At 35.2% G+C, this 17,532-nt stretch overlaps 1 protein-coding gene across 4 annotated transcripts in view; it reads left to right on the forward strand.

Annotated features, from left to right (window-relative positions):
• Vps13 (vacuolar protein sorting 13C) overlaps positions 1-17,532 on the forward strand; it is a 1,645,987-nt gene that overhangs the window by 1,234,430 nt on the left and 394,025 nt on the right. For all 4 annotated transcript variants that reach the window (XM_090373229.1, XM_090373247.1, XM_090373239.1 and 1 more), the window contains one exon: positions 12,917-13,009. In XM_090373229.1, the coding sequence (XP_090229355.1) occupies positions 12,917-13,009 (93 nt within the window). The remainder of the gene's footprint in view (positions 1-12,916; positions 13,010-17,532) is intronic.

Here is a 17,532-nt window from a genome sequence, read left to right on the forward strand (position 1 = left end):
ATTTTGTAATAACTGAGAGGAAAGTGGAGGAGAAATTTTTGAAGATAAACATTAAAAAGGCACCCAGGACAGATGGGATCTATCTAGTTATATTAAAGAAGGCACCAAATGAAGTAAGCAAACCCTTAGCCATAATTATGAGAACTTCCTTGTACTCGGGGAGGTACCCATAGACTGGAGATGTGCAAATGTTACACCAATTCCCAAAGGAGAACCAAAAGGCGACAAGTAATTATAGACCTGTTAGTTTAACTTCTGTTCCAGGGAAATTAATGGAGACAGTGGTTAAAGAACACTGCAGGATCATCTAAACAAGACTTCAGTTATAGCCCGGACACAGCATGGTTTTGTTAAGGGGAAGTCTTGTCTGACCGGCCTCCTTAGCCGAGTGGTCAGGAGCGGGAGTGCAGTAGCACACACTCTTTGAGTAGACCAGGGTTCCAGACCCTGACTGCTGAATACGGTCGATCTGCCAACCCGCACTGGACCAGCGTGGCAGATTATGGTCCATTTCTCCCAACATGAATTGTTGAGGAGGCTTCCATCCTGCAGCGGGTTGATAATGCCTGCACTTTACCTTTTTTTTTTTTTTTTTTTACCTTGTCTGACCAATTTGATTGAATACTATGATGTGGTCAAAAAAGGAACTGGATGCAGGGAATAAGTTTTATATCATATATTTGGATCTTAGAAAGGCTTTTGATGCTGTTGCACATAGAAGACTGCTGCACAAATTGGAGTAGTGTGGCATTGGAGGCAAATTGCTGCTATGGATAAAGGGACGGTTGAGTTGGAGAAGACAGAGTGGTAATCAATGGACACTGCTCTTCGTGGACTAATGTTATTAGTGGACTCTCTCAGGGTTCAGTGTTGGGTGCATTGTTGTTTTCTGTATTTGTAAATGATGTTGATGATGGTATATCAGGCTTAATGTCCAAGTTTGCAGACGATACGAAGGTTGACAGGGTTGTTAAGGACACTAATGTCAGTACTCTGCTGCAATAGGATCTAGAAAAGTTGAGCAAATGGGCTGAGAGGTGGCAATAGAAGTTCAACATTGACAAACGTAAATTACTACATACAGGAAGCAGTAACCCCAAAGTTATGTATCTACTCGTGGTACTACACTGACAGTGGTAGAGAATGAAAAGGACCTGGGGGTAATTGTGTAGGCAGATTTGAAGTTTTCTGAGCTGTGCAGACGGTCTGCAAGAGTAGCTCATGGTGTCTTGTCAATGATATACAGGAATTTTTCTAGCAGGGATAAGAGGTGATTATTCCCATGGATAAGGCATGGAGGCCTCCTTTTAACAAGGATGTAGAGCTGTTAGAATGAATACAGAGAAGGGCAACAAGATTAGTGAATGGAACGAAGGGTTGCTCTTACGAAGAAAGTCTTAAGTTTTGCAGATTACAATGTCTGGAGACTAGGCATCTGCAAGGTGATCTGATTGTGGTGTATAAAGCCTTGAATGGTTTGAGCATGCTCAGTGCTGATGGTATTCTTCCTCTTGCTCAGAATAATCACCTGAGAGGGCGTAAATTCGAATTGAGGAAAGAGAGTTGGGAAGTTTGCCTTTAGCCAGCGGGTAGTTGATTGGTGGAACAGATTTCCATCTGTTGTTGTGGAATTTGATTGCCTAAATAAATTTAAGGCTGAGCTGGACATGTATTTGGAACGAACGAAGGGGTGAAAATGGGCGCGTTTTTTTTTTTTTTTTATTTGGCTGATGCTGCATAAGCTTGCTTTCTTGCATCGTATGCTTCTACTAATCCTAATGTTAATGGTTTCACTGCTAAAATTGAGATCATGATGATTATTGATAAGAACCATATGAATAAAATGAAATAAATTTATAAAATTTATTCATATGCTTCGCACAAATCTTCATACCTGATAGGCTTAAGGTAAAGTTTTTTAATAGAAGGTTCACTCATTATTGGGCAACTTAGTACTAAACTACACTACATTTAGAAATTATTCAGCTTCAGTCATATATATAAAATATAGTCATATATAATAAGTATTATAAAATAAGTCATATATATAAAAACTATAAGCAAAAGCAGCAAGGCAGCAGAAAATTCTATTATAGCAAATATATTTGGTAATTTCATTAATCCAGCAGTTATTATTTTGTTTATTTATTTGTTTCATACATATCAGGATATCCATGTTGCCTAAGTAAAACGGCGCCTCCGTAGCCAGGTGGGAAGGAGCAGCAGTGCGTAGCACACGCTTCTTGATTAGACCGGGGTTCGAGCCCGTCACCACCAAATACGGAGGATGCGGAAAGGTCATTCAGGGAATAACCACCGCATATCCCGGAGCAATATGGCCTTAGTTGCTAATGCTCCTAAAAACCAAATAACAAACAAGCCTAAGTAAAACACTAGATATTTGTTGGTTGCCATGTGCTGATTGGGGGAATGAATGTTCAATATGGCAGATCTGCAGAAAGGAAATGAATCTCTGTTTGTGCATAAAAGTATTTGATTTTTTTTATTATTTTTTTTTCTTTTCTTTTCTTAAAAATCACAAGTTATTACTATTTACTAATGTATCTAAAATGTACGCACATTATCTAACTTCTTTCCCCCTCCCCAACATTTGTCATTTAGGCATTGAAATTTTTCCTTGCTATTCCACACCCCTTTAAAATAATATATATATATATATATATATATGTGTATTTTTTTTATTACTATTGTTATTATTTATTTATATTTATTTATTTATTTTTGATAAAAAAAAAAATTCAAAAGTTGTATATCATATCCTTTGGAATTTGTGCATTTCTTGATAATTAAAATAGTATGGCCAGACATCCTGTATTATGCAAAGAGTCTCCCTCACCCCCTGGATTGTATTTTGGTCAGACATACATTCCAAAGTTTTCCTTGAAAATCATTTTTTGATCCATGTCTGTCATAATTCTATTATCACATAATATTTAAATTAACTTTAATGCTTTTTTCCTGTAAATATATTGCTGAAACTACAGCAATTATTTTATTGTTTGCTGGCAAACCACTGTTGCCTGTGTGTAAACAAAAATTAATAAATGGAACTTTGAATGCAGATTGCCAGAATACTGGCCAATGCAGATACTTCAAAATAATAAAGAAAAAGGAGAAGGGGAAAAGTAGGAATGATTTCCTCATGGAGTACCCACACCTGTAAATTCCTAAAAGTTTGAATTTCCAAAGTTAACGTAAATGCAAATTTTAATGTCAAAAGGTGGTATATTGAATAACCCAAACTAAATGCAAATATATATATTAAAATATGTAGAAGTGATCTACTAAGAAAAGAAAACAATAAGAAAGTTGCCTACTAAATCAATAAATCAAACTCAGTTTATATATTCATATATATATATATATTCATATATATATAAACTGAGTGACAGAAATTACTCAAACTAAATAAACAATAAACATAGAAGGGAAATGAATAAAAGAGAGGATATACTCCACTAAAGAATGTAAAGGAACATAAAAGAAATGGGGGAGTTTGAAGAAACAGTATACTGGATATAACTTATATTCCGTTACTCTGAAAAGAAGAAACATGGGGAATTATCACATAATTAGATTAACTTCAATACTTTTTTTATTATACCCCCCCCCCCAAATGTATTGCCACCTTTTGATTTTTTGATGTATCTGCATTTGCTGGTGGAGTGTCTTCTGTAGTCTCCTGCTTGTTTTATAGGCAGCAGTTAGTATTAGTAGTGGCAAATGATGTAAGAAAGCAAACTTATAAGGCATCAGCCAAAAAAAAAAAAAAAAAAATTGCTCATCACTTACCCTTCCCCTCCAATAATTTTTCTATTTCTTCCTTGAATTTATTCAAACTACCCACTTGCACAACAACAGATGTAAGTTTGTTCCCTCAATCAACACCCACTGGCTTAAAACACAACTCAGTTGTGTGGCATTAGAATGGAGTGCTTCTTATGGTGGCACCTCCATAGCCAGGTGGGCAGGGGCAGCAGTACATAGCACACGCTTCTTGATTATACCGGGGTTCGAGCCCGTGACCACTAAATACGGAGGATGTGGAAAGGTCAGGGAATGACCACCACATATCCCCTGAGCAATATGGCCTTAGTTGCTAATGCTCCTAAAAACCAAATAACAAACAAACAAACAAACAAACAGCTTCTTATGGTGAGGGTGAATATTTTTATTCTTTTCTTCTTTCTTTATTAATTTAAGTTGTTAATTAATTCCTTTATTTATTTTTTTAGATTTTTGTTTTTTCCAAACAACAGTGGCCTCTTAGCAAACAAAAATTCTTGCTGTTGTTTCAGAAATGCATTTGTTCGGGGGGAGTGAAGTGTTGCAGTTAATCTAAATATTGTGTGATAATTACATGTATGTTTCATCTTTTTCTTGGTAATGTAATTCTATTTTATCTTTATAAAATATCCATCCAGCCAGCTGTTTTATGGTATTCTGTCTGAAACACAGAAAGAGGTTCCTGTAATATCCCACAAACAGAGACCGTTTCAGAAGAACATAATATTCTGCTGAAATGGTCTACTGGATATGCCACTGAAATAGTTTACTAAACAGTCCTGAAATGTTTAACAGGTCTGGTATCTAGTTGTAGTCACTCTGTTTGAAATAACTGAAAGAAATATTCCAGTATCCTGCCATAGTATCACAATATTTCAGACAAAAAGTGTTAATTTTTAGAAGTGTTATTTACAGGCATATTTATTTTAATGTGTTTTTTTTTTTTTTTTTAATAAAACCATCTAGCTTGTTTATCCCATTGTCAATAATTAATATGCACATCTTTTCTGTTTGCTTAAGGCATAATAAAAAATGGCTTTTTATATTTATAGTTTTTTATTTCAAATTCCATATTACTCTTATTTATATGTATGTGCATTTGCATGCATTTGCTTTTCGTGTTATTCTTAATTATACCACTTGTGGTCAACTGTGGTCCACAGGATTGATGCATTCTCCAGTGCAGTTCTAACAGTCTCCTTAACAATATATGAGTCTATTATGTATTAAAACACTTAATTTTAAATTCTTGGAATCATTCTTAAAATTTTAATTTTTAAAAATTTATTTTTTAAAAATCAATTTTTAAAATAAAAATTTGATTTTTTTTAAATTAAAAAGTATCTTTGGCTGTCTTTAATAACCACTTAATGTATAATAGAAAAGCAATCTCTATTTTTAAAATTAAAACTAGCTGCATTGTAAAGTGATCCATTTCTGTGAACTACTGTGAAAATGTTTAATCCTTAAATATTTTTGACTCTGTTAATGAATTTAATCATTAAATGGCCAAACCATCTCATTGGCCAAACCAAGAATTTACCTCAAAATTCATACTAATTGCTGATTCCTTATAATTTTATTTTTCTAACATTCATTATGTTTATTCTGTTATATTACAAAATTAATCTTTCCTTAATCCTATAACCTTTCCTTAATTGTACTTTTAAATGAGCAGTAATCTTTGTGGATTATTCCATGAAAAAAGGTAATAATCACATACACAATGATAATGAGGGTATTCTTGGATTCAGGGGAAGTCTTTATAGATTGGAGCAGTGGATGACTCCCCCCATTAACAAAAGGGATCAAGAATGAAGTAAGTATTACCTTGTAAGCTTGACTTCATTATGGAGAAAATAATGGAGTCAGTGGTTAAAGAACTAATGCAGATTCACCTTGACAGGAATGCAATTATACAACATTCACAGCATAAATTTATTAAGGGAAGATCTTGTCAGACCAATTTGATTAGCTACTATGATATAGTAACACAGGAACTGGATGCAAAAAATAATTCTGACATAAACTGATTTCAGTAACGCTTTTGACACTTCCCATAAATGACTGCTGTAAAAATTGGAGTATTGTGGCATTAGAGGCAAGTTACTACTAAAGATAAAGGAATGGTTGAGTTTGATTATAAATGTATCTTTATATGCATTTATAATCAAATTTTATTAGTGGGATCTCTCAGGACTCAGTGCAGGGCCCCTTGTGTCCAGTATTTATTAATAATGTTGATATCAGGTTTAATGTTTGCTGATTAAAGAAAGTTTGGCAGGGTGCTTAATGACAAGAATCAGGGTATGCTATTACAATAAGACCTAGAAATATTAGTCAGATGGGCTGAGGAGTGGTAGTTGAGGTTTATCATTGATAAATACAAGATACTGCATATGGATAGCAGTAATCCCAGATTAACAAATGGTTACCTCTAAAATATTAATCACTGGTATTTATGGCATATTACAGATTGAAGATGTATGTTCTATGCTTATTTGCTTACAGTTCTGAAATCAGAATATAAGGCCAATAATTTTTTTTGTTTATAGGTGATTGTGATGACTAAGGGCAGAAACACACTATTATCACTTCATGAGACTTCACTTGTATACATATCTAACATCAAATGTGGGAGAGCATTATTTTATTGCTCGGAGACTCAGTGTTGTTGGCTGTATTCACAAGATAACACGTTGGGCTTCAAGGCCGAATGACATTGTCAGGAGCTCAGATTTTTCTGTTCGAACAGAAATTTCGTTAGGCGTGACCAGAGGAAAATGGAGGAAATGCTAATAAAAAATTAAATTAGAAGTAAATAATCTGTTTTGGGCGCACAAGTAAGAATATCCGAAAACAAATAACAATAACACCAAGGACGTTGCTTTTGTGCCTTTCCGAAGCACCCTCCACTTTGACCAGCTACTTGGCATATTCACCACAAATGACCAGTCACAGGGACGCTGGCGCCTCCATGGGCAGGAGTGGCAGGGCGTAGTACACGCTTCTTGATTAGACCGGGGTTCGAGCCCATGACCACCAAATACAGAGGATGATGAAAGGTCAGGCAATGACCACCACATATCCCCGGAGCAATATGGCCTTAGTTGCTAATGCTCCTAAAAACCAAATAATAACAACAACAGGGATGCTCAAAAATGGCAAAAGGAGGAAAATAGACCAACAGAATTACAAATTGAGAGGACGAACAAGTCGATCATTTCAATTTTCACAACTCATAATTTCTTACAAATTCAATTTTTAGGGTTTTTGTTGTTATTAAATTTCATTAAAAAATTTTGTTTTGTATTTTGACAGAATAAGTCCTTATTCAAAATTAATGGGGCAAAAAATGGGCTAAGCAGAAACATTTCTGTATATCATTGATAAGACACCATGAGCTACTCTTGCAGCCTGTCTGCACTGCTCGGAGAACTTCATATCTGCCTACACAATTACCCCCAGGTCCTTTTCATTCTCTACCACTGCCAGTGTAGTACCATAGTTCAAGCAGGTGATGGATCAGTGAAGTTTTGGTATTTGAAGGAAGAGACCCACTTCATAATAGTTTAAAATATCAGTGGCAATTTAAACAATTATAAAGTGGTCCCTTACTTCAAATATCAAGCTGAATTAGATAATTGCTATACAAACATTGTAGGTGATCTTTTGCTGAACATTAGAGGGACCATCATGATTTGGTACTCCAAATCATGATTGTCCTCTCATTCAGGATTACAGATTTCCAATTCACAGAGCCCCCACTCTTGAAACTGGCATGAGGAATATCAGGGATGTTAGGGCATTTAATTTTTCTAGCTAACTCTCCCAGATTTTAATCCTGTAGGAAATGCTTGGGACCATCTTAGCATTAGCATTAGTAGAGGCATATGATGCAAGAAAGCAAGCTTATTCAGCATCAGCCAAAAAAAAAAAAACACACACACACACACACACACACCACTCCCATTTCACCCCTCCGTTCGTTCGAAATACCTGTCCAGTTGAGCTTTAAATTTGTTTAGGCTATCAACTTCAACAACAAGTGATGGAAGTCGGTTCCACCAACCAACCACCCGCTGGCCAAAGGTAAATTTCCGCACATCTATCCGACATCCGTCCTTCCTCAATTTGAATTTATGCCCTCTGAGGTGATTATTCTGAGCAAGATGAAGAATCCCATTGGCATTGAGTATGCTCAAACCATTCAAAGCCTTATACACCTCTATCAGATCACCTCGCCGGTGCCTAGTCTCCAGACTCTGTAATTTGCAAAACTTAAGCCTTTCTTCGTAAGAGCAACCCTTTGTTCCATTCACTAATCTTGTTGCCCTTCTCTGTACCCGTTCCAGCATCTTGAACAGAAAGGAGGGATTCGCACATTATTATTTTTCAAATAATAATGTGCGAATCCCTCCTTTGTGCCAAAGGAGGGATTCGCACATTATTATTTGAAAAAACACAGGAATTAATTTTTTTTTTTTCTTCTCTTTTTTTCTGGTGTCTGTATCAATTAGATGGTACCGTACTTAAGGCTGTAGAGAGTGAAAAGGACCTAAGGGTAAAAGTACAGCCTGACAAAATTTTCATAAAACAGACATGGTGCTCGGATAGCCCATCCAGATTCTGTCAAAGTTATGCAAGAATTTTGCATACAGGGGCAAGAAGGGATTATCCCATTGTATAAGACAATGGGATAATCCCTCCTTGCTGCATCTTGAATACTGCATACTAATTGGGAAGAACATTTTAGAAAGGACCTGCATCTCTTGGAATGAGTGCAAAGAAGAGCAACAAGTTTATTCAGGATTTCTCTAAAAAAAAGACAGTTTTTTAATTTGTTTCACCCTGAAGCAGGGCACCTACAAGGAGACTTGAATGAAATGTTTAAAGCTTTAAACAGACTGAGGAAACTAAATGCTGATGCCATCCTTGCCCTTTCTTGGATGACACACAAGGGACATAAATTAAAATTGAAGAAGGATAGATGAGTGGGTGCTACTATATCATGCGGTCTACTGGACACTATAGTGGATGCTAAAAATATGATATATGAATGTGATGAAAACACAAAACTTGTGTGCGAAATGATTTTTAATAAAGACTAAATATTAGTTTAAATATTAGCTACTCTAACTTTATGTAGTGCACTTTTATGATAAAAATGCATTTCTATGTGAAATACCATCTTCTGGACATAACACAACATGTAGGGCCTTGTCGTCGACGTGGTAGCATCATGCAAGAAAAAAGAAAACATGACAGAGGTGGAGAATATAGGCCTATACTTAATTGTGTGCGTAAAGGGTGCCAAACTTCACATCATGTCCAGAAAGGCAATGCATTCTTCCGTTATACCAACATGAACAACAAATCACACATTTAAATTTGAGTTTGTGCAAAATTTTAGAACTGCTGTTCATTTTTGTACTGGAAATACCAGTGGACACAGCAATTAGTCTAACAGGAAAGCCTTACAGTACTATATCTGACTGGTATAACATGTGCAGAGAAGTGTGTGGGCCACTGTTGCTCACAATGCACAAGGTAAGATGGTTGGTACAGAGCTTAACATCATTCAAATTGAAGAAGCAAAATTTGCTGGTTGACGGAAATCTAATCATGGAAGAATGCTAAATGGCGACCAAGCTCCTCTTTCCAAAGATAATAATGCAGTTGTACAAAACAACAGGTACTATGGGCCTTGGGTTTTTGGTCTCCAGCAAGGCTCTGATTGTCGTTAATTTTATGTGCAACGGCCTGACAGAGGCATTTTGATCCCCATTATTGAACGGGAATGTGAACCTATTTCACTGATTCATTCTGATGAATGGCCTGTGTGTAGCAGTGTAAATGTTGTGGGTTACCCCAATTTTATGGTGAACAAGAAAATTGTGGATCCAGTGACAGGAGAAAACACGCAAGCAATTGAATGGTCATGGTTGCATTCCAAAACACTTATTTTAAAGAAAACGAGGCATTAACAGTAAACTTTTTCAATCTCACCTTGATCACTTTTACTGGAAAGTGCTAAGAAAAGATACAGATGGTTTATTTGTGTCATTTTAAATGATATTCGAAGCAGTATAGTACCCAGGTTTTTCCTTGAGGGGGAGCAAAGGTGACAAAATAGGCTCTTTTGCTGTTCGTTTGTAATATGGTCTATTTCCCTGTCAAGAAATTGAGCACCCTTCCTTGGGCACCATTTAAGGCAAATATGTTGCAGGGGGAGCAACTGCTCCCCCCAGTTACACTACTGATTCTAAGTGTATATCGTTAAAAAGTATAAGAAGTATCTTTCTATACATTAAAATAATTTTCCTCCTAGTGATATTTATTCAGCCAATGGGAGAAGAGGGATGCAGGTTACATGGTAATATGTAACAAATACTAAAATATGTAACAGAAGCTTGTTTTACTGTGATAAAATAAACTTATATTTTTGCATAAATATGCTAGATAAACTTCATACACATGCTTTGTTTGTCTAGCATAACTACATGGTACCATTCTTGATTTCCATATGTAACGTATTTATATATTCATAGTTGAGGAAGAGATACACACTGTGTCGAAAGCTTCTGTAAGTATTTTATTTTATTTTATCAAAGAAGCGAGTGCAGCAAGCAGGGGGCATAGCCCCCTAGTAAGTCAATAATTTAAATGTACTATTTAACCTGTTTGTGTATAATTCATAAAGGATATCATTTAAGCTAATATTTAGTCTTTATTAAAAATCATTTAGCATGTAATTTTGTTTTTAACCTATTCATATTTTTCCTGTTTATTCATATATCATATTTTTAGCATCCACTATTTCGGACTAAAGATGAATATGGCTAAAACAAAAGTAATGATGAACATGTATGCCACAGAAAGGGGTGTAATCACTGAAGGAGCAGTAAGTGATAAGGTGCATTAGGAAATGCACTTTTAGCATTCACGAAATATACTCAGGAGCAATATCCCAATTTGTCTGGAACATAAAATAATGAACCAATGTATACTCTCCATCATGACTTATGGAAGTGAAACTTGGCCACTCACCAAAAGAATGGAAGAGAAGCTGAAAACTACACAGTGAAGAATGAAACGAATTATATTAGGAATAAGACCATTAGATAAGAAGAGAAACACACGAATTAAGCAGCAAACACAAATAAAGTTAATTCTTATCGAAACTAAAGAACTGAAATGGTCTTGGGCAGGATACACAGCTCGAAGACATATGGAAAATCGACTAAGAAAATAACAGAATGACTCAAGAGGAGCTAAAAGAAAACCTAGAAGACAACAACAGAGATTGACAGAATTTGCGAGTTCGTGGGTAGAAAATGGATGGCCATTGCACGAAACAGAAGGAACTGGAAAGTTGTTGGAGAGGCCTTCATCCTGCAATGGATTGAAAATGGCCATCCTATAGACCGCATGATATAGTGCTGGTAGACCTCATGCTCTAGTGCTGTTAGTCTGCACCCTATAGTGTATTCTGACACTATAGCATCCAGTAGATGTGGCAGACCCCACGCTATAGCACCGATAGATCTGCCAAAATTCGCTTCCAGCCAGAAAATAATTGATTTTTGGAACAAAAATCCGTTGTTGTAGAAATGGGTAATTAGAATCAATTTAAGAAAAAATCACAAAAATTATTAGAGAATATGAGCAGATGAGGTGGATAAGTTTTTTTTTTTTTTTTTGGTTAAGGTAAAAAAAGCCAACACAAGAACCACAGGAGATTTCAGTAAACTTATACTGGGCAAACTCATATCCTGCTACTCCAGTTTCTCTCTGCATTCTCGGTAAACAGGTGGTGCATGTTATTGGTAGTGGCAGTAGAAGTCGATAACAGTGTATTGATTAGTTTTTTCTCATTATTAAAAGCAGGTTATGGAGTTCCTGAGTGTGCTGAAATTTACTTATGGGTACACCCTCCAGATTGCCTCAGTGTTAGAGTGTTTACTGATAACATGCACTACCTGTATAAGCCTTTTTCCTATTTTAAAACAGCAGGAAGGGGAAATAAACACCCTAAGACTGAGGCAGTCTGGAGGGTGTGTACCCATAAGTAAATTTCAGCTGAGAAGGCATTACACTCATGAACTCCAATAATCTACTTTTAATAATGAGAAAAAAACTAATCAATGCATCGTTATTGACTTCTACTGCAACTACCTATAACATGCACCATCTGTTTACTGAGAATGCAGGGAGAAACTGGGGTAGCAGGAAATGAGTTTGCCCGGTATAAGTTTACAAAAGTTTCCTGTGGTTCTCATTTGTTGGCTTTCTTTACCTTCACCATTGTTTTTTTTTTTTTTTTAATTTATTTTGCTTCCTTTCATAATTTCCCACTAATCATACTAATATTTATCTATATTACATTTAGGGATGGATAAATATGTAATTATGACCAATAACTGAAATAATTGATCATGAAAATGTTATACTTGATTGTTATAGATTCCTGTTGTAGGTTTCACGATGTCAACTAATTTGCTTATAATTGATTATTTATCTCTTAATTGTATATTTTATAATCCTATTATACTCAAATATTCCTTCCCAGGGGCTAGAGAAATATAAACTACTATAATGTTCATTATAAACGGCTATAATCTTCACTACAACTGCTTATGACAGTTGATAAACCTACATCAGAAATGGCCCATGCATTTTATTTTAGAGTATATTTATTTAAACACATAAATACATGCACTTAGTGGCTACCTGTACACATAAATGTACTAAGTGCATGTATTTACACATAAATACATGCACTTAGTGGCTACACAAGGGTTAACAAAAAAATATATTTTCTTGTTTTATTTATTTCATGAAACTATCAACTTTTATTTTAAAAGTTTAAAACTGTTACAACTTTAAACCTTTGTAGTCGTTGCATTAGATAGACTACATGTGCATTTTATTTAAAATCATAATTTAACATGCTAGTTCATCACATTATGGTCTGGCCATGCTGTTGTCAATTAGCCGCAGGTAACCTAGCCATTGCTAATATACACTATATGATCTGCATATATTTTCATTCTAAAAATATAATGTTCAATGAATTGTTATTTTAAACCAATAAATTTTCTTACAGAGTGATGAGAACAACATTATTAATCATCCTCCCAACTTAGATATACCAGTCCTGTTTTCATTTAAAGCTAAAGCATTTTTTTCAAAGAAAAAGGTAAGTTAAGATGCTAAGTGATATATTCTGTTTATGTATTTAATATTTAAACTTCGTAATAAAAAATAGACAGATACTCTTTTCTCTATTTTGCTCATATACAGTATGTTGGTGTAGATGCATTTTATATGTAGAACGTTATTAACTTTAAGATACCGGTAAAACTATTAAAAAAAAAAAAACTATAGCTGTCTAATTCTTGTTTTTTCCAAACTAGTAGAGCACTTGAAAGTATGGAAGTGTGAAAATTTGCACAAGAAATTTAAGGAAGAATTAGGCAAATTATTAGAGGGGGGGGGTAGACAGATTATGTGTTTTTTTTTTTTTGTTTTGTTTTGTTTTTTTTTTTTTTGCCAATGTTGTATTAGCTTTCTTCCTTGCATCATTTGGTACTACTAATATTGTTTTATAATCTCTGTTCCCCTTACTGTTATATTAAAGACTAAGTTACTCTTGATTTTTAAGGAGTCCTTATGTGCTGTAATGTAATAACTAGATCATATGTATAGCTTAGCTTAATTTTCAGCACTCACCTCATAGTAATCCGCTTGGCTGGTGGAGAGTTTTACCACATACATTGTGGTTATAGGATTCTAATAACTTACAGGGATTATAGGTTTAAAACTAAGTTATGGGCTATAAAATTTTTTTTAAGAAAGGAAAGTGCACCTTCCATTCTATGGTTGCCTAATTAAATATTTCTTAATTTAATTTAATTTAATTAGGCAACCATAGAATGGAAGGTGCACTTTCCTTTCTTAAAAAAAAAAAAAAAAAATTATAGCCCATAACTTAGTTTTAAACCCATAATCACTGTAAGTTATTAGAATCCTATAACCACTATGCATGTGGTAAAACTCTCCACCAGCTAAGCGGATTACTATGAGGTGAGTGCTGAAAATTAAGCTAAGCTATACATACGATCTAGACTAAGTTACCATAATGTATATAAAACTGTCATTTGTCATTTTCCGTAATTTGCATTCATCCTCTGTTTGTTTTGGTTTTTTTTTTTTAGGAGCATTAGCAACTTAAGGCCATATTGCTCCGGGGGATAGGCCTGGTCATTCCCTGACCTTTCCACATCCTCCATATTTGGTGGTCATGGGCTTGAACCCTTATCAAGAATCGTGATTCGAGATTCGTGAATACGCACTGCTGCTCCTGCCCACCTGGCTACAGAGGCACCTCATCCTCTGTAGGTGAATACCTGAAAGCATTGTTGAACTGGGCTATTAAGTTTGATTTTTTGTGAAAGGGATAGGGGGGCCATAGCTGTCAAAATGTAAATAATTTCCCTTATTGGTAGGTTTGTGGTATATTATGTGGTATTTAGTTGCAGGTTTATGCAACTTGGTGACTCCGAATATGTAGGAGGAACTTAGCCCATACTACACGTCCCCCCCCCACATATTCAGATTCACCAAGTTGCATAAACCAGACAAACCACCATAGTAAGCTTAAAAAATACATCAACAGCACACTTAGCAAAATTTGTGGTTGACATACTAAAACCCCTAATGAATTATTCCAAATATTGCATAAAAAAAATGGAATGCCTATTTTTGTCAATCAAAAATATAAAATTAGAACCCGATGACAAATTATATTCCTTCATTATAAATCACTGTACACAAACGTACACTCTCAAAAAGCTGAGAAGGCCACTCAAGACATGTTACTTAATAATCCCACACTAAAAAACAGAACAAAATTAAATATTTCTGATATAACCATCTTACTAAATATACTGTTATCAGCGAATTATTTCACCCATGAAGGAGATTTTTACCAACAAGTATATGGGATATCAATGGGGGGTTCCATAAGTGGACAGCTCTCCGAATTTTACCTCCTGGAAATAGAAAACTACATCATTTCCAAGTATTCTTCCCCATACCTTAAATTTTAATGAAGGTACGTAGATGATTGTCTGCTTATAGGCAAACCACACACCATAAATACCATCTTCCATGAGTTGAATAATGTAGATGATTGGCTATAATTCACAATTTAAAATGAAGAAAACAACCGGATCAACTTCCTAAATTTAACATTAACAAGAAATGCCACCGAAATCAACACAAAAATATACCACAAACCTACCAATAAGGGGAATTATTTACATTTTGACAGATATGGCCATCTCTCACAAAAAATCAAACCTAATAGCCCAGTTCAGCAATGCTTTCAGGTATTCATCTACAGAGGATGAACACAAACAGGAGATCGAAACACTTAAGAATAGATTTTCCAACCGCGGTTGCTCATAAACGGTGCCTTAAATATAGCCAAAAAAAGCAGTAAAGAAAAACCAAAATGAGAAGTGCCAAAAAAACAATGGACAGGACTACTATACATTGAAACGTACCAACAACTATTGAAAAAAATCCTCAAAGATTCCAGAGTAAATCTAGCCTTTGGCCTATCAACAAAAAACAATAGATTTCAAACAATAAACAAACGTGGTTTATGCAATCCCTGTGCACCGGACTCCGATTGCATATATATAGGCAGCACGAGAACATTGCTGCATACAAGAATCCAAAAACATAAAAGCAGTTTAAAAGTAACAACAAATAACAAAGAAAAAACAGTCCGAACGGGAAAAAATAATAATTCTGAATTGGTAGCTCACCACTTAGACACAGGACATTATCCCTCCTTCAAAAACACGATAATAATTGACAAACAAGACACAAAATTTAAATTAGAAAGCGAGACAATAGCAATGAGATCAATAAACATACATAGACCAATAATAATCTCTGAAGAATGGGACCTAAAACAAATATCCTATAAGCTCAACCCCCCCCCACCCAAATCCAGGACCTCAACTAATGGGGACGGGTAGTCATGCACCTGGATTTCCAAGTGAAACCCCTTTCTTTCCCTTTCCTACCTTTTTTTTGCCAAAAAAAAAAAACATCTACAATTTCCAAATTCCCAAACTATAAGTGTAATATGGTGAGGTGGGAAATTTTTTCTTCCCCTATCCTACTTCACCTTTTCCACTACTCAAACACAAACACCCCACCCCCACGCTTTTGAAATACGGCAATGGAAACTAGACACCTTAGAGGAGATTTGATTGAGGTGTTAAGGCTCTGAGAGGCATCAGTAAAATGAATGAGGACGAAATTTTCAAGATTATAAATGATGCTAGAACTAGGGAACATAATTTAAGTTACGGGGGGGAAATGTTTAGATTGGACTGCAGGAAGTTTTATTTTAGCCAGCGAGTTATAAATTACTGGAATAAGTTGCCTACATGGGTGGTAGAGGCCGACAGTTTGGGGAAATTCAAAGGTTACCTGGATGGTACCTTCGGGTCAGGGAAGTACATAGGATGATAGGTTTACTTTTCCTTTTCTTTTATTAATTATTATTATTTATTTATTTATTATTATTATTTTTTTTATCATAGTTTTATTCGGGTTTTTTTTTTTTCTTTTGGCTGGTGCAGCATAAGCCATAGGCTTTCTTGCACCTTGCAGCTAATACTAAATACTGGGAGGTGTTTTTTTTTTTTTTTTTTTGGCTGATGCTAAATAAGCTTGCTTTTGTGCATCATGTGCCTCTTCTAATGCTAAACTTAGGGAATGAGTGCTGTTTCAGCTAAGGTTCAAAATATTCTGTGCTTACCCTGAAGTTTCTGCTCTCTGAGAGAATGGCAACAAATTTTTCCCAGTAATAATGGAAGAAAGTATGAGGCAGCAGCACATTAATGAAGATCTGACTTGTAAGAACTAGCCATGATTTGTGATCATCAGTAAAGATATGAGATGCAAATTTGGCTGAAAAATGTCTCTCATTCCCAAATCTTTTACTAAAATTGTTTGACATGTCCCATATGAAATACCTGTTTCACTAGTAACTTTGTGATTAAATGTCATTTGCTCCTGATCAGATTACAAACACGAGCTTCAGAATCATTGTTTTTGATGATGAAGGGCAACTACACCAAGAATCTTCTTTAATGAACAAGCAGCCCTCTTTAATTTTTGCAAACCAAAAGGTTTTTGAGTGACATAACATCTCTAAAAATTGTTTTTGACATTTTTTGCATTTCTTCACAAAATGTGCAAATTTGCTGCTCAGTAAAATCACATTAATGGTATTAATCACCAATAATTAATCATATTAATTTTAAAATTTCAAACACATATAATGCCTCTATTCGATTCATGGTAATTCGGACTGACTGAATTTAAAAGTGATTCATCAACTGAGAGTAAAGTGGAGGAGAAATTGTTGAAGATAAATACAAGAAAGGCACCTGGGGTGGATGAGATCTATCCAGTTATATTAAAGGAGGCAGCAAAGGAAGTAAGCAAACCCTTAGCCATAATTATGAGAGCTTCTTGGACTCAGGGGAAGTACCCATGGACTGGAGATGTGCAAATGTGACCCCAATTCACAAAGGAGGATCAAAGGGTGACACAAGTAATTATAGACCTGTTAGTTTAACTTCTCTTCCCCTAAAATTAATGGAGGCACAGGTTAAAGAAGCACTGCAGGAT

This window comes from Mastigoproctus giganteus, chromosome 1 (assembly GCF_048544385.1).
Source record: "Mastigoproctus giganteus isolate SK-2022 chromosome 1, ASM4854438v1, whole genome shotgun sequence".
In the NCBI taxonomy this organism is placed as follows: Eukaryota; Metazoa; Arthropoda; class Arachnida; order Uropygi; family Thelyphonidae; genus Mastigoproctus; species Mastigoproctus giganteus.